The sequence below is a fragment of the Hyperoodon ampullatus genome, assembly GCF_949752795.1.
Source record: "Hyperoodon ampullatus genome assembly, chromosome: 5".
NCBI lineage: Eukaryota > Metazoa > Chordata > Mammalia > Artiodactyla > Ziphiidae > Hyperoodon > Hyperoodon ampullatus.
Window position 1 is genome coordinate 58178029 of NC_136918.1, and position 18402 is coordinate 58196430.

The 18402-nt window shown below is 37.5% G+C and overlaps 1 protein-coding gene across 2 annotated transcripts in view; it reads left to right on the forward strand.

Moving 5' to 3' along the window:
* PLD1 (phospholipase D1) overlaps positions 1–18402 on the forward strand; it is a gene marked incomplete at its 5' end in the record, with an annotated part of 110745 nt that overhangs the window by 76489 nt on the left and 15854 nt on the right. For both annotated transcript variants that reach the window (XM_079705601.1, XM_079705602.1), the window contains 3 exons: positions 2582–2695; positions 5024–5073; positions 15977–16111. In XM_079705601.1, the coding sequence (XP_079561727.1) occupies positions 2582–2695; positions 5024–5073; positions 15977–16111 (299 nt within the window). The remainder of the gene's footprint in view (positions 1–2581; positions 2696–5023; positions 5074–15976; positions 16112–18402) is intronic.

The following is an 18402-nucleotide window of genomic DNA, read 5'->3' on the forward strand; positions in this document are numbered from 1 at the left end:
GATTCCTCAAAAAGCTAAACATAGAATAACTGTATGACCCAGCAACACCATTCCTGGGTATATACCCAAAATAACTGAAAACAGGGACTCAGATACTATATGCCTGTGCCCACTGCAGCATTATTCACAATAGCTAAAAGTGGAAACATTGCAAGTCTCCACCAACAGATGACTGGATAAACCAAATGTGGTCTATATATATAACAGAATATTATTCAGCCATAAGAAGGAAGGAAATTCTGACCCATCCTACACCATGGATGAATCTTAAGGATATTATGTTAAGTGAAATAAGTCAGCCACAAAAGGACAAATATTGTTTGATTCCACTTAGCTGAAATATCTAGACCAGGCAAATTCCTAGAGACAGAAAGTAGAATAGAGGTTACCAGAGGTTGCAGGGAGGGGAGATGGGGAGTTACCCCTTAATTATCACAGTTTCTGTTTGGGCTCATGAAAAAGTTTTGGAAATAGAGATCATGATGGTTTACAACTTGTGAAGGTAATTGTTAACACTGAACAGTACACTTAAAAATGGTGAAAATGGTAAATTTTATGTTTCATATATTTTACCACAGTAAAAAAAAAAATTCAAATAAGATGTAATCTAATTTAAAGAAAAACATCCTGTTTAACCTCTTGTCTATACCAGAGGCTTCCCAGAAACAAACATTCTGCCAACCTGACCCCATCCTCCCAAAGCAAATAGTACCAAGTGCATACTGAGTGCAGAGGTCCTCTGTTGGGCACTGCCCAAAACAGAAAGATATGTGGACACACGTCCAGTGTTTCAAAAGGGCTTATCACATAGCCTAGCCTAGCAGAGGTACCTGTCACTGTTGCGTAAAGCAAAAAAGATGCTGAGTAGGCATCCCAACCATGTGTAGCCGGAGTGCGGAGGCAGGAGCAAACCAATTTTCATTGGCACATCCGGGATGGCTTGATGGAAGGAGCCGGTTATCAGCTCCTCTCTGCGAGGCAGAGAAGGGCCTCCAGGCTCAGGGGGCAGATGAGTTAGGTTGACTAACCTGCCTTACCAGGGGTGCACCTCTGAGCGCAGGGCAGTGGTGTCCAGTCACTGGAGTGTGGGCCTGGGAGGACCAGACCGAAGGTGATTCTGTAAAGGCAGTTGAAGCCAGATGGTGTCAATTTTCAACTATAAAATTCGTTTGGACTTTTAAATACCGGCTGTGAGGAAATAACTTAGGTATTCTTTCTGTTCTTCCCACTATCCTGTTTACTATCTAGGAATGTGAGCTTCGTACCCTTATTTGACAGAGAACTTTAACCGTTTATATATATTTTTTTAAATGGGTTTTTTCCAACTCAAACTGTGTTTGCCATCTAGCGATTAATCCATGCCATTACAACACCCTGGTTCAGATTCCTCATTTCTCAGCACTGCGGTTAAAGCTCATAGGCCTCCAGACTCCGTTCTGTTGGCCGTGGCTTCTGTCTCAAACTGCACTTTCCCTGTGCCCTGATATGTACAGTGTGTTGGCATCAGAGACCTCAGTAATGAAATGTGACCCCTCTGAGAGTAGTAATAATATTCACCTGAAAGAAAAATGTAGCTGTTTAGAAGACAATGCACCTTAGAAATTATTATGAAAAGTTTAACTAGGTTCCGATTTGAAAATTAACCTGTAGCAGCATCTTCGTGTGAATGCAGACTTCTCACATAAACTGGCGAGATTCTGACCATAAGGGATACCACAGTCATCTCCAGACTTTCTCTTCTTCCTGTGTGTTTTCTAGAGATAAGGATATTAACAGTCTAGCCTCCAAAGAGGCGATACCTATTTGAACATAATTCTCCAAATTTCTGACTTTCTGAATGCAGATCAAAGTTAGGAGCCACACTTTCTGCTTCTGTTTCTTTTCTTTCAAAAGCTGTTGTTAATCAGTTGGGACAGCAGACCAAGAAATATTGTGTTATGTCTACAGGAGATTTAAAACTCAACATCAGTCACTCAAAATTCTTGACAGGCCCAGGGTAACATTTTGCATCTGAAGCAGAGTTTTCAGAGATGAATCAGAGTTTCTAAACAATGCTGATTTCTGCATTGGAAAATATGCTGGGTCCCATATCTTTTTTTGCCCCTGAGGTTTAGGCTGTGGAGCTCATTTACTCAGTAATTACTAACTGAATGCCTACTATTTGCTGGACTCTGAGCTCGGTACTGTGGCTATAACTTGTTATACATGAAACGGTTAGGATAACGTCTTTTTCACAACTTTATTATAACCCCTCCACCTCCCATGGGATCCAAGCAAGGCTTTTTTACAGTGAATTTTGTCCTAGGAAGGATTGTGCTATAGAGAGATAGTGGGTACAATTCCCACTTTACTGCCAAGTTCAGCTTATTTTTCAGGTTGTTATGAATGGTTAGCCTGGATAAGTTTCTGGCCTTAATCCAACAGCATCCCCTTCCCTGCCAAAGCCTGGAACGTGATAGAATGTATTGTAGGAAGCCATTCACTCAATCTCCAAAACCATGTGAACTGCTTGACTGTCATTTTTAACTGTTACTGTGTCTTTTTCTGTGTGTGTGCAACTCTTTCCATCTGACTTTTGCAGGGAAAGCCAGAGATACCGGGTTTATGTTGTGATACCACTTCTGCCAGGTTTTGAAGGAGACATTTCAACTGGTGGAGGAAATGCTCTACAGGCAATAATGCACTTCAACTACAGGTAACAAAGTTCTAAAATCCTCTGTTTACAGCTTTCAATCAGTTATGCATGTAAGCTGGCGAAAGCAATGGAAATGTTTCTCCACATCTATTCAGTGGAGCATTGAACAGATGGACACTTCGCTTTATTTTACTTTTGAATCTTGGCCTGTTTACTAGTTGATAAAATTCAAATAGAGCCTAAAATCATAAATGGTAGGCCTAGGACACATGGCACGTATAAAAGAACTAAAATATTAGTGTCTCTTTTATACTCATTGCCTATCACATATATAGAGTGCGTGTCTCCATTTATGAGGTGTATATATGAATATAAAAAAGACTAATATTTTTGTTCTTTAATATATATTAATATATTACAAATGGAGATAAGGACTTTATATAGATACAGATATGAAGTCCTTTATACATAATTAGTTTTTAAAGATAATTTTAAAATTATCTTTAAGCCACCAAATAGTTACTGAGCTTTCCATATTCTTTGCAGTAAGTAGATGAAAGAAAAAAATTAAATACTTAAAATGGTATGATTTGCACATATTGGTTTATGATTTTTCTAGGCAGCAATCCTTCAACAAGGTTGGTAATAATAGTCTCTGCCAGTAAGTGAAGCGTGAAAGTTCTTTCCTGTCTCCTGGAATTTTAATTGTTTTTCCCTACCATCACTTTGTTAAAATTTTAGGGAACGTGGTAAGTCCTGTTCTCAATATTCTAAAAAGCAGAGTTTCCATATTCACTCAAAAAGGCACATGAGACTTCAGACTTGGCCAGTGGAAGATTATGAGGGGGGTTGAGAGGTGCTAGCTGGTGGGCGGGTGTAGAGAGGTGCTATAGAAAGTGATGGAAAGGCCCCCTGATGTTCTTTTTGGGTCGCTTAGCTGAGAAGAGGTAAATGGACAGGCCTGGCATGAATCCAGCTCCCAATTATAAGCTCTGTGACCTGAAGCACAAAAGAGCCCTACTCAGGATCACACTTAATAAGTCAAAGCAAGGACTAGCGCCTGGATATTTTCTTTTAATATCCCCTGTTCTTCAGGACCACCTGTAGTTTCCCACCTTTCTAATCAAATTCCTTTGTGGGGGAGGGACAAATGAAGTCTTGCCCCAAACCCCCAGTGTGTAAAGCAGATAAGGGTTCAGGGCCTTGGTCAAATTGGGGCTGGGGGCTTAGATGCCCTCTTGCTTGAGTCCCCCTCCCTAGAGGCACCTCCTCAAGATCTAAGGTCCTCCAGGCACAGTTTGAGTGCACCACTGTGGTGGAAATCTTTTTTTTTTTTAATCCTCTTGCTTCTTTCTGACTTTTTAAGCTTGTATCTTTCTGTCTGCCAGGGTTTCAAGTAAGGCATTTTGTTTCATCTGGGGTAATTTTGCCTCATTACAGTATGAGAAAACTTTAACTGTGCTTTGGTCTATACATTTGGATTGAAGATTTGCCCATTTCTAATATTATCTGATTTATAACATGGCAGACAAAGCTTTTCAAATATTTAAGGCACTGACATAATGTTTAATTGGATTTTATCCACTTCATTTGCCATGCTAACACTATTTTTGGAATATTGTCGATTGTAATTATTTTCTGTAAGTATTTTCTTGGGTTTGAACCAACTGAATGAAATATCATGCTTCGCTTTTGTTCAGCAACCAAAACTATAACCTTTTATTATGCAAAAACATCTCTACTTTCTGGCATCATCTTTAATAATATCAGCATTTCCCAGGCATAACTGTACTTTTAATTACTTTCACAGAGCAAGCAGATGGAACATAGAATTTTTTGTCTTGTCGGTCTTTATAATTCATCGACTATTATCAGAGTCTTGAGAAGCAAAATCATTAGTAGAGGCAGCTATTTGAGACTATATTTTTCACTTTTAAGGGGTTTTCTGACTTTACAGAGACAGCTCAGGTATAATAGTTTCCTTAATTCCAGAATTACTCTGCTAAGTTTGCCCTTTTCACCTCTGAAAATAATATGATTCTGTAAATATTCTTATCTATTGTGGCATTCTAAGTTTATCTTTGCAGTCGCCACATTTTCTAAGTGGGAAGCTCATTCATAACCCATCTTTTAAAATAGCATCTCTTTCTGAAATCTAAGATCAATTTTATAACTTTTCCATTTACGCACTTCAAAATAACTTGTCCCATCAATAACATTACAGAAGTGACATTCATATGTTTTTTCTGGCTTTTAAAAAATCTATGTAGCATCTTCTCATAAAAGCACTTGCTCTATTTTTACTTGGATTAGGACTCTACCCCACAGATATTGCAATTGAAACCTTTGAAACCTCTATAATTATTTCTTTCCTTTACATATGTTCAGAACCATGTGCAGAGGAGAAAATTCCATCCTTGGACAATTAAAAGCAGAGAGTAAGTAACTGCTTTTCTTTTCCTCCATGGTTGTTTTTGGTGACATATCAGTGATTATTAATGTTTTCACAGTGTGGTTATAGGACTCTTCACAAAAGGTAGCCCACAAAATGCTTAACAGAAATAAATTACTTATTCTCATTAAATTGTCCAAACAGATGTTCAAATGAAGACATCACAGCATGAGCTGCATAGGTGATAAAAATGGGAGTATGTTTACAATTTTTTATAATTTATTTTTATTTATTTATAATAATTGTTTTGATAAGAAGTGGGATTTGTAAGGCACTTCAAAATGACCCCACGTGTATCTTCTCCTGTGATCCTTCACCACAGTCCTGGGAAGTAAGCAGGAAGGTGTCATCCCTGCTTTAAAGATGAGGACACAGTCAGCATGTATATATGTGGCCTCCTACAGATGCAGAAGTCCCAGGGTTCTCACACACTGTCATATTTAGGGAGGAAAACTAACTATATAACCATTTTAACACCATACCACTTGACTAAATCTTCGAGGGTATTATACTGGAGGTAAGTAAATAAGAAAAAAAACCACAGTAATACCTGTTACTCCTGAAATTCTGCACATTTTCAAAGGCACTTTCTCAGATATCTTAATTGATCCTTCCACATAGTTCTAAGCTACAGTACATTGTAATTGTGGGTTTACTTACCTATATGTCTGTGAACTGACTCTAAGTTTAGCACATAGTAGGTACTCAGTCATCTTTTATACCCTGAACAGTAGGTACAGAAAATTCCACAAGAACTAAGCTGAAGGAAGAACCCAATTTGTCTGACCTCCAGTTCATATCGGGTTAAGATTGTGAAAATTTGTAGGTCACATTAAAAAGACTAGATTTTTATCTAGAAAAAGACAAGGTATGGTGTTGGTTGCCTCTGATCACTGATTGAACTCATCAAAGTGGTGTTTATATCAAAGCTCACTGACTGCTGGCAGGCGAGAGAAAATGGTGCCTTGGGAATGGATAGAAAGGTTATGTATGGATAAAACTGTGAAGGAGCATTTGAGGGGATGTGGGAGCAGAAGAGTAAGGGAAGGGTCAGATAATCCTAAGAGTTTCAACCCAACTCATCAGAAGGATGGAGCTGCCACAGGAAGGTCTGAAAAGTCAGGAGGAGCCACCTCAATCATATGATGCCATGTGGTGTGGCGTTCACATATGCTATACACCTCAATTGAGGTTTTTGAAATTTTTATTTTACACTGGGAGCCTCCTAAACGTGGTGCACTGGGTGATATATCAGAATGTGGAGAGAAAAAATTAGGCCTTCCATGTATGTATATTTTTCCTTAAACATAAAGAATTAGGACATTAGCAGGAATGGTATAGTAAGGATCCCCCCAAATCCATTCCTACATAAAAGCAACAAAAACACTAGCAAAAATTGTCAAAAATCAACTTTTTTAGCACTCTGGAAATTAACCAAGGGCATGTAACAATCTGTTTATTCAAGAAAGACAGCAGAGTCTTGGTAAAAGCAGCAAGCTTTTTAATTTGCCATATGCCCATCCCCTTCTCCTCATTCCACAGTGGCCTTGAAAACCAACTCCCCATCACTGTGAAAGAAAACCAACAGCCTAGCAGCCACTGGAAGAAGCCAAATGGGTTTGAAGCTCCCATCCCCCAACAATTCTCAGAGAATTGTCCTAATTTCACCTGACAGTTTAAAAGACTTTAAAATGGCTAGTTTAACTATGTTCAAAAAACTAAAGGCAACAAATCTAGAGACTAAAGAGAAGTCTAAAAACAATCTCTCCCCAAATAGAGAGTATAAAAAAATAGAATTTTTTAATTTAAAAATTTTATTAATTTTTTTACATAAAAAGAACCAAATACAAATTCTGGAGTTGAAAAGTATAATAACTGAAATGAAATGTACATTGGAAGACTCAGTAGCAGATTGGAGTAGGCAGATGAATCAACAAACTTGAAGATAGGTCAATTGATATTATTCAGTCAGAGGACCAGAAAGAAAAAAGAATGCAGAAAAATGAATAGGGCATTTAGAACAGCCAAAACAATCTTGAAAAAGAACAAATTAGAGAACTCATGCTCCCAATTTCAGAACTTACTATAAACCTACAGGACTAAAACCAGTGTGGTGCTGATGTAAGGATAGACATATAGATCACAGGAATAGAACCGAGAATCCAGAAATAAACTCTTATGATTATGGCCACTTGAATTTCAGCAAGGGTTCCAGGACAATTCAATGGAGAAAGAATAATCTTTTCAGCAAATGGTGTTGGAACAACTGTATATTCACATGCAAAACAATGAAGATGGACCTCTACCTCACACCACATACAAAAAATAAGTCAAAATGGATCAAGACCTAAAGTGTAAAAACTGAAACTATAAAACTCTTAGAAGAAAACATGGGCAAAAAACATTATGACCTTGGATTAAGCACACATTTCTTGGGTTTATAACAAAAATATAAAAATGGATAAATTGGATTTCATCAAACATAAAAGCTTTTGTGCTCCAATGGACACTATCAAGGAACTAGAAAAAAATGACAGAATGGGAGAAAATGTTTGCAAATCATCTCTGATAAGGGATTCATATCCTGAATATACAAAAGAACATTTACAAGTCAACAATAAAAAAATAATCCAATTTAAAAATGGGCCAAGGATCTAAATAGACATTTCTCCAAAGAAGATACACAAATGGCCAATAAGCATATAAAAAGATGCTCAACATAATTAATCATAAGGGAAATTCAAATAAAAGTCACAAGATACAACTTCGTGTCCACTAAGATGGCTATAATTTAAAACATAAAAAAGATAATGATGAGAATATGAAGATATTGGAACCCTCATATGTTGCTGCTGGTCATTCAAAATCATGTGGGCTCTTTGGAAAGCAGTTTGGTAATTCCCTAAAAGTTAAACATAGAGTTACCATATGACTCAGCAATTCTCCATAGAATATACCCAAGAGAACTGAAAACATGTTCACACAAAAACTTGCACATGAATATTTCTAGCAGCATTATTCACTATAGCCAAAAGGTGTAAACAACTCAAGTATCCATTAATGGGTGAATGAAGAAACAAAATGTATATATCCATACAGTGGAATATTATTTAAATCTAAAAAGGAATGTACTGATCCATGTTACAACATGGATGAACCTTGAAAATATTATGCTATGTGAAAAGAAGCAAGACACAAAAGGCCAGATATTGTATAATTCCATTTTTATTCAATGTTTTTAATAGGCAAATCCCTGGAGGCAGGACAGTAGATTAGTCATTGCCAGGGTCTGGGGAGAGAGTGGAATGGGGAGTGACTTCTAATGGGTATGACATTTCTTTTCGGAGTAATTAAAATGTCTTAAAATTGGATAGTGGTGATGATTGTACAGCTTTGTGAATATACTTTAAAAAAAACTGAATTGAATACTTTAAAGAGGTGAATTTTATGGCATATGGATTTTTAAATGACTTGGAAGTTTAAAAATAATTAAGCTTTTAGGACTACATAATTTTAAATTTATCTATTGGTGTGTGGTATTCAATAATTTTTCACTAATGGTCTCCTCAATCTAAAAAATCTTAGAAAGAACTTTGGACATACGACATGTACATCACCAATAATAAATAATTTCAGGGACTTACCTTGTGGTCCAGTGGTAAAGAATCCACCTTCCAATGCAGGGGACACTGGTTCGATCCCTAGTCTGGGAACTAAGATCTCACATGCTGCAGGGCAACTAAGCCTGCACGCTACAACTATTGAGCTCACGCGCCTCAAAGAGAGAACCCGCGTGCCGCAAACTACAGAGCCCAACGCCTTCTGGAACTCGCGCACCACAACGAGAGAGAGAAAACCCACACGCCGCAACTAGAGAGAAGCCCAAGCGCTGCAACGAAGAGACCGCGCCTTAACGAAAAGATCCTGCATGCCTCAACGAAGATTCCATGTGCCGCAACTAAGAGCCAACGCAGCCAAAAAATTAAGGAAAAGAAATAAATTTTAAAAATAAATAAATAGGGCTTCCCTGGTGGCGCAGTGGTTGAGAGTCCGCCTGCCGATGCAGGGGACGTAGGTTCGTGCCCCGGTCCGGGAAGATCCCACATGCCACGGAGCGGTTGGACCCGTGAGTCATGGCCGCTGAGCCTGCGCGTCCAGAGCCTGTGTTCCGCAACGGGAGAGGCCACAACAGTGAGAGGCCTGTGTACCGCAAAAAAAAATAAATTAAATAAATAAATAAATAAATACTTTCAAAGGTGTATCTAATTTTATCCAGGACATAGATTTACCAGAGTATTACCCTATCTCTATTTTCTAACAGTTGAAAATTAAACTGATAGTGAATGAGTAAGGTTCTAAAAGATATGTTGATTAAAAACAAAATCAGGAAAGCCATTCGGTAATAACAGTGGCTAGTAAAAATGCAAAGGTGAGGTTATAGGAGAATAAAAAGTCAGAACAAGCCTATTATTTAGTTTCTCAACCATAAAAGTGTCCTGAACTTAGTATAAAGCATTTTCTTTGGCTCTGGACCCTTTTCCTGCCTCTGCCTATTCTGGGGAAAAATTGGATTTTAACATAAGAAGTAATTTCATTGTTAAGCACTCTTATGAAAAGAGTTCCAAGTACCCTGGGAACAAGTCAAAATCACGCATCTCAGTGGGGAAAATGTTCACTGAACATGGAAGAACAGATTAATTACATAATGCCCCTTTTTGAGGTGCAATGTTGTATTGTTGGTTTTGTTTTTGTAAATGTATAGTGGGTTTTAAATACATGAACTAACTAATCTCTAATTGGATAGAGAGCTGTAGTTTTTAGAAATAACAAAACTGCTGCTACGAATATGTTAAAATTCCTGAAAAGAAAACCAGCTGCGATTAGTGTATGATTTTCTGCTACACTAATCTTCAGGGATTTAGTGTTTAATTTAAAGCAATTCTTTATTATTTTTATAATTGTTGTGAATTATGGCATTTTAGCAGCCAATTTCGTTTAATTTAACACAAGGCCTAGAGGTATTCAATCAGGATTAGAAACGTACATATAGGAAGTGCTTGTTTAAGCAGCAAAAGCCTGTAACAACTCTTCAAGTCCTTTCACAAAGTGTCCTTATAAACATAGAGTCTATTGTATCAAACTTCTCATCTTTTGAGCTATCGATATATATGCACCAACGTTCACAACAGATATGTCTTAGGGGCCTATATAAATCTCCAGATTCTCACATACCTCCATAACATGTAAGTTGGAACCCCTCATGATTCTTTTCTATCTGTTGCTTCTTATTAATACCTGTCATGCTCCTGGCTTTCTTATATTTTCTTCAGAAGGCACTGTTTCAGTATATTTTCACACCACAAGTTAACATCACCAACTTTGTACCTGTTACTCCTTGAGCCAGTTTCCTTCACAGAATAAAGTACAGTCAGACCTCTGTATCTGCAGGTTTCCCATCCACACATTCAACCAACTGCAGATCGAAAGTATTTGAAAAGGAAAAAAAAAAAAAACCCAGAAAGTTCCAAAAGGCAAAACTTGAATTTGCCATGTGCAGGCAACTATTTGCATAGCATTTACATGGTATTAGGTATTATAAGTAATCGAGAGATGATTTAAAGTGTACGGGAGGATGTGTGTAGATCATATGCAAATGATACACCATTTTATATAAGGGACTTGAGTAGGGCAGATTTTGTTATCCTTGGGGGTCCTGGAAACGGTACCCTGCGGGTACTGAGGGACAACTGTACTGGCCAAAGTAATTTCTCAATTTGATTTGTCTTCTTCTTACTAGAGTGTGTGGTGGATCCATTCACCTCATTTGACAGGCCACACTTTAATTCATCAAAATGTCTGCTTTCTGGCTTGGAAACTTTGTTTTTCTTCTGGTCCCTGTGACTGGCACTCACCCTTAGCTTTCTTCTTAAAGGCATTTTTCATAAAGAAATAAAGATTTTTTTACTTCACAAGAGCTATTTTGGAGACTTCCCTGGCGGTGCAGTGGACAGAAATCCGCCTGCCAATGCAGGGGATGCGGGTTTGATCCCTGGTCCGGGAAGATCCCACATGCTGCGGAGCAACTAAACCCGTGTGCCACAACTACTGAGCCTGAGCTCTAGAGCCCACAAGTCACAACTACTGAGCCTGGGTGCCACAACTGCTGACGCCCACATACCTAGAGCCCGTGCTCCACAACAAGAGAAGTCGCCCCAATGAGAAGCCCACGCACCGCAATGAAGACCCAATGCAGTCAAAAATAAATAAAATTAAATCTAAAACAAAACAAAACAAAAAATCCTTAAAAAAAAAAAAAAGTTATTTTGTAGCAAGGATGAAGGAGTAGGTATGGACTGTGGGCTGTGAGGCTCGCCCACTAGTTGGAGTGTTGCTGAGACTCTCCAGACCTGCTGTGGAATGGCACAAATCTGTGCCTTAGGAAATTACAAGTTATTATGTCTTAAGCTTTTCAGGCTGCTAACAGCCAGTCAGTATTGTTAATCTTTAAAAAATATTTTTAAATAATTTCAAACTTACGGAAGAATTTCCAGAACTGCCATATACCCTTCATCCTGATTTCGCAACTGTTAATAATTTGCCTTCTTTGCTTTATCATTCTCTCCAGATAGATAGACAGACAGACAGATGGATGGGTTTTTTTCCCTCTGAACCATTTGACAATAAGTTGCAGCCATGATGCTCATTTACTCCTAAATATATGTGTGTTTCTGAAAAAGCAGGACATTTTTAAAGCAGCTATAGTTCAATATAGAAATTAATGAAATTAACATTGATATAATACTATTATCTTGTTTGCAGACCTTATTGAAATTTTGCCAATTGTCTTACTAATTAAGGTTCTTTATAGCAAAAAGGGGGGAAATGGTTTTTTTGTGTGTGTGGCCCAGGCTTCAATCAACAACGTGTGTTGTATTTATCTTTATTTTCCTTTAATCTGAAATAATCCCTCAATCTTTTTTTTTTTGGAGGATGGGAGGACTTTCATGATCTTGGTATGTTTGAAGAGTACAGATATATTTTGTAGAATAGCCCTCAGTTTCAGTATATCCATTGTTTCCTTGTGATTAGATTCAGGTTATGCGTTTTCAGCAGGAATATCACTGAAGTGATGTGCCCTTCATATACCATGTCAGGAGTAACATGGTGTTGATTTGCCCCATTACTGGTTATATTAACTTTGATCACTTAGGGAAGGTGGGATCTGCCAGGTTTCTCCACTATAAAATTACCATTTTTCCCTTTGTAATTAAATATTTCATGGGAAAACACTTTTGAGTCTATATAGTAAATATTCTGCTTCTTATCAAACATTCACCCACTGGTTTTAGCATATATTAATGATTCTTCCTGGGTCAATTATTACACTATGATTCAGTTATTATTACTATATTTCTAAATGTTGATTTTTTAGTTCCATTGCTTCTATATTTATTACTTTCTTCTAAATTTCTTAGTTGCAATTCTACAAGGAAGTTTTCCCTTCTTCCCCACTTATGCATTTATTCACGTGTGGATCTATGGATTCTTATGTTATTCAGTGGGTAATAATTTCGATGATCAGCTTGCACAGATTTGGCCAGTGAGGGCCTTTTTAAGCTTGCTCCTATGTGCTTTGGACATGTTCCCATCAGCCTTTTTTTCTTACTGGCACAAGAGTTCCAGACCCATCTTGTATATTCCCAGAACTAGCCCTGCAATCAACCATTTCTCCAAGAAACCTAGGTTATTTTAGTGGAAATTGGCATTTAGAAACCAAATTCTGGGTGCTAGATATGATCATTACTACTGGGATATTACTGCTTTAGACCTTTTGTATACACATTATCTATTATCTATCTATTTATCTATCTATCTACCTATCTATCTATCTACCTATCTATTATCTATCTCCATACTGATACTTATAATTCCAGTCCCATGCCACAGGATTCCTTCTATTATCTCTAATATATATACTTCCTCAATCTTAGAATACACGAAAATCTGTAGCCCATACTACTATGAAAAATAAATCTCACTAGAATTCAATATTTGTTTACAGTTCTTTTTGTCTTTAGCTTAAGAGTATATGCTCAAAAACCAGTGTTGAAAATTTGCTTGGATTATGTTATTATTTGAAATACAGTTAGGTTCATTGCTTTAATTTGTATTTCATTTTAAGCTTTTCTTTTTTTCTCTTTCTTGATTAAGTGTGTGTAACAGACTTCCAATAGTCAGAACTATATAAAAGTCATGCTTAGACAAGTGCCACTCCACTATAGTTCCTTTCAGTTTCTTCCCCACCCATCTTTTCCACCCTATTCTACTCATCCCCTATCGGTAACCAATTTTGTCAGTTTCTAAGTTATTCTTGCTGTGTTTCTTTTCGTACAAATGAGCAGATACGTGTATATTTTCTTATTTCTCCCAATCTCTTTCATAAGAATAGCATACCACATATTTTCTTGTGCATTTGTTTTTTCATTTAACACTACATCCTGGAAATCACTCTGTATCAGTTCATAGAGCTTTTCATTCCTTTTTAGCTCTGCATAGTCTCCCATGTATAGATTTGCCATAGTTGATTCAGTCATTCTCTGTATGAACATTTAGGTTGTTTTCAATATTTTTCAATTACAATTATGCAATTGATAACTTTGTGCATATATGTTCTTATTTGTTGGAAGTGTATATTTAGGATAAGTTTCTAGTGTGGGAATGCTAGGTCAGTAGGTAAACACATAGGTGGTTTTGTTAGATATTGCCAAATTCCCCTCCAAGTTTGTACCAATTTGCATTCTCACCACCAATGTAAGAGAGAGCTTGCTTCAACCCAGTCTCACCAATAGAATGTGTTATCTTACTTTTTTTTTTGCCCAATCTCATAGGTTAAAAAATGGTTTCTCACTGTGGTTTTAATTTGCATTTCTGTTATTATGAGTGAGAATGTATGTCTTTTCAAATGTATCTTTTCGTGTGTGTGAATTGTCTGTTCATGTCTTTTGCCTATTTTTCTGTCAAGACTTTGATCTTTTTCTCCCTTCAGTTATTGAGTTCTTTATATGTTCAGACTCAGTTCTTTGTCTGTAATGTATACTGCAAATACGTTCTTCCTCTTTGTCATTTGTTTTTGCTTATTGTGTTTTGTGTCATGCAAATATGTTTTTTTTTAATTTAGCCAACATTATTGATCTTTTCTTTTATTGGCTCTAGATACTTACAAGCCTTCCCTGCACTCAGGTTACCAGGAATTCACCCTGTTTTCTTCTAACACTTGTATGGTTTCATATGCTTACATTTTCATCTCTGATTTATTTGGATTTCTTATGATTGCTGGGAGAAATGTATATAATTTTTATCTTTTTCAAATAGCCATGCAATTGTACTAGCACCTTTCATTTAAAAATTCTAGTCCTTTATGTAAAAAACCCTTTTCCTAGAGATGCAGCCTTTATCATATGCAAAATTTCCATACCTACCTGGGTCTGTTTCTGGACTTCCTATTCCATTCAGTGGTTTGGCTGTCTATTTATGTACCAGTTCTACACTGTTTTAATTATACAGACTTTATAGAATGTGTTAATATAAAATATGGGAAGGTTGGGCTTCCCTGGTGGCACAGTGGATGAGAGTCCGCCCGCTGATGCAGGGGACACGGGTTCGTGCCCCGGTCCGGGAAGATCCCATATGCCGCGGAGCGGCTGGGCCCGTGAGCCACGGCCGCTGAGCCTGTGCGTCCGGAGCCTGTGCTCCACAACGGGAGAGGCCACAGCAGTGAGAGGCCCGCGTACCACAAAAAAAAAAAAAAAAAAAAAAAATATGGAAAGGTTTATTTGTAAATGGAGGAACCTCTGTATATTACCTATGAACAAACTTCTTTCCAGTATACCTAAATTTAATAGATACACTAACATCAGCAATAAAATAGAAAACATCAGTAATACATGGAAACTTCAGTAAATGAAACATGAACTACCATTGGTTCTATTAGTATGCTTCAGATTCTTTTAAAAATTTGTGTTCTCTTTCTATAAGAATCTAAGATGGTTTGGTTCCACTCCATTTATTCTTAGTATCAGACTTTGCTTATCCAGGGCAATTGCTATGTGGGAGAGGGACCATAAAATCTCATGACTAACACTCATGCCAGGGTAATGAATATGGGTTGGTTTGATACGGAATGCATTTCTTCTTATCACATAAATGACCCTCACATGATGAGAGGACAACATTTTAAAGTACAAACCTAGTACTGCTTGCTCTGAAGAAAATTCTCCGAAGTTAAATGTACTTAGGATTCTTTCCTAATTTTAGTGATTTAGAAGGAGGAGTGTTATTTAATTGCCAACACTCTTACTTACCCAAAGTCCGCAAAATTTATCTGCTGCTTTGCGCTGGATATGCTGCAAAGTATGTGTACATCAGGTAGTTTGGGCTTACATCTTGCATCTGATTTAAACAGCGGCAGGTGTCAACCAAGACAGATGCAAATGTCACACTGAAATCTTGGGTTATCTACTGCAGCTATACTTTATCACTCTTCAGTAGTTGCTCACCAAATCATTAAAATAAAATGTTCATATTTGAATTTATCTTTGGATTACCTCGGCATAAGGAATTCTTAGAAATCAGTTCAGTATGATATTTTAAAATTGTATCTCCATTCATATTAACAATATAAAACTCTTCAGAAAGCAAAAATAGATCCTAGGTGTATTCTGAAATTATACACACACACATACACACACACACACAAATACACACATATATTTTACAATCTATTCTTAACCTGTTTATGTGGTATATTTGTTTTGAAAGACAGTAAAATTTAAGGTGCCATTATTGAGCTTGGTCATATTAATTTTAGTGATTTCTTATTTAATTTACAGTCGGCAATCAGTGGATAAATTACATATCCTTCTGTGGTCTTAGAACACACGCAGAGCTTGAAGGAAACCTAGTCACTGAGCTTGTCTATGTCCACAGCAAGTTGCTAATTGCTGATGACGACACTGTTATTATTGGTAAGTACTTGGTCTCTAATTGTATTCCTTGTTAGTTGACTTACCTCATGCAACAATCTCTCTTTTTATTCCTCTAAAGCTTCCTTTGCGGTTGAAAGGGACAGTCACACAGTTATCTAAAACATTTCCGAAGCAATCTTTTTTGCTTATGTCCTGTCTAATCCCTGCTTTTATCTATGAAGTAACAGAGGCACAGAACAATCAAATGGCCATCGTGTAAATTACAGTGTCCAGAGACAGCAGTTTAACCCAGCAGTGCAATAATCAGCCTGCTCTCATTAATACTTTATTATTCCCTTATTTTTATTTTGAATCCAAGTACCTAGATTTCTGGGCTTGGAAAGAGGAGATGTGGGGAGGGAAATGTGTCACAAATGAGTACCTCGTGGTAATTTATACGTGCGCGCATCACACCCACCTAAGCATTACCACAGATCTGAAGTTTTGCAAGAGTTAGTATCGGAAGGATATTAAAATATTGCTGCCTCTGTGCTTACCATTTTTTCCCCGGAGTCAATGTTTTGGATGTTATTAATCAGAGTGCAGAGCAGACCAGCTTTGTTGGGGGCGGGAGTGAGGTGGAAATTGTGTAGTAATGATATGATGTAGTCCTAGACTAAGGTCTGCAGTCTGTTCCTGCAGTCCTCGCCCCACTGACAGATTCAGGAAAGTTACTGGTTGTACATTCTACCCAGATTAGATCTTGAACCAGAGGGGTGGGTTTGCAGCTTCATTCTTGTATACATCTGAAAAGCTTCATTTTCCCATCATTGAATTGGTTTGCCTTCTAATATCATGTTACACAAACACTGAAAGGCCAGGAGGAGAAATAGAGTATTAATAATCAGCCAGATAAATGAATTGACGAGGGTGGGGAGATGTTACTTAGAGATATGCTGCATCCCACTATTGGGAATTCCACTCATCCATTTTAAATAAAATGTAGTTTCTCAGCTATAATAAGATACTTAACTATTCTTTAAGAAATTAAGTGTCATGGGGTGTTTTGAAAAATTTTGGCAGTAAATATGCCTTTTCCATGTCTATCCTCCACTGAGAAAAGAAAAAAAATCTCATACCTAGGAATAATGAGACTGTCTTGTCTGGCAGATGATTTGAAAAGAAAAAGTAGTTCAGAAGCCAGAAAATGTATAGACCACAGTGTGGTGATACATATATATAAATGTGTACACACACACACACACATTCTTTTAATACTTATCGGGCATTTAAGAAAAATACCTTGTGTCTTCAAGTTCTTGCTCAATAGGGATCAAAGCTCTTTAAGGATTTATTTCCTCACTTACTTCCCCCAATATACAAGTTTTCTCTTATTTCCCGCAAGCTATTCTGGTCTTGCTCTTCAGAAGCCAATCTCAGAATATTTTTATATTAAATTTGGCAATGACAGTAAGGAAAGGAAAAATATTGATTTTGCTGAAATGAAAAAACAAACAAAGCCAGATAAAATTCAGTTGATCTCTTCAGCAAGATTTCAGAACTCCTGAAGTAAAAATTGACAGATGTAAATATTTTCCTTTTAAAGGTCATTTTGACCTTCAGCCTGCTTTACTTTACATCAAGTATAAATGCAAAGTAGTTTTCAGTATCTGAGCTAACAGTGAAACAGATTTGTAGAGGTGTTTTTTTTTTTTTTTTTTTTTTGCTTTACGTGGGCCTCTCACTGTTGTGGCCTCTCCCGTTGTGGAGCACAGGCTCCAGACGCGCAGGCTCAGCGGCCATGGCTCACGGGCCCAGCCTCTCCGCGGCATATGGGATCCTCCCGAACCGGGGCACGAACCCGCGTCCCCTGCATCGGCAGGCGGACTCCCAACCACTGCGCCACCAGGGAAGCCCTGTAGAGTTTTTTAGTTGACTTATTTTCTTGAAAGGTCTCTGACCCCTCAAAGGCTGCAGTTTATTTAGACTAGCAATAACTGATCCATTTTGCACGTCGTTCTTACCGACTTTCTTGAAACTGAAGATGTGGCCTTGGGAGTATGACGAGGTCTCACTTGCTCGTCTTTAGAGGCTGCACTTCTTTTTCTCCTTCCCCAAGGGCAGAACACATTTCCCCCGTGGAAAATCCACAGGTACTTTTGTTCTTTTTATCTCAGTGGAAACTCTAGGAGAAGCAGGCTTGTTATTGCTGCTCTCAGATATCTGGCCTGTTTTCATAACACAGACAGAGAACAATGTTTAAAATTCTCAAAGAGGAACTTGAGAAGTTAGGTTGACAATATTTTACAGGTGTTAATAAGCAAGTAGTTGAGAGCTTAAAAGGAATTAAA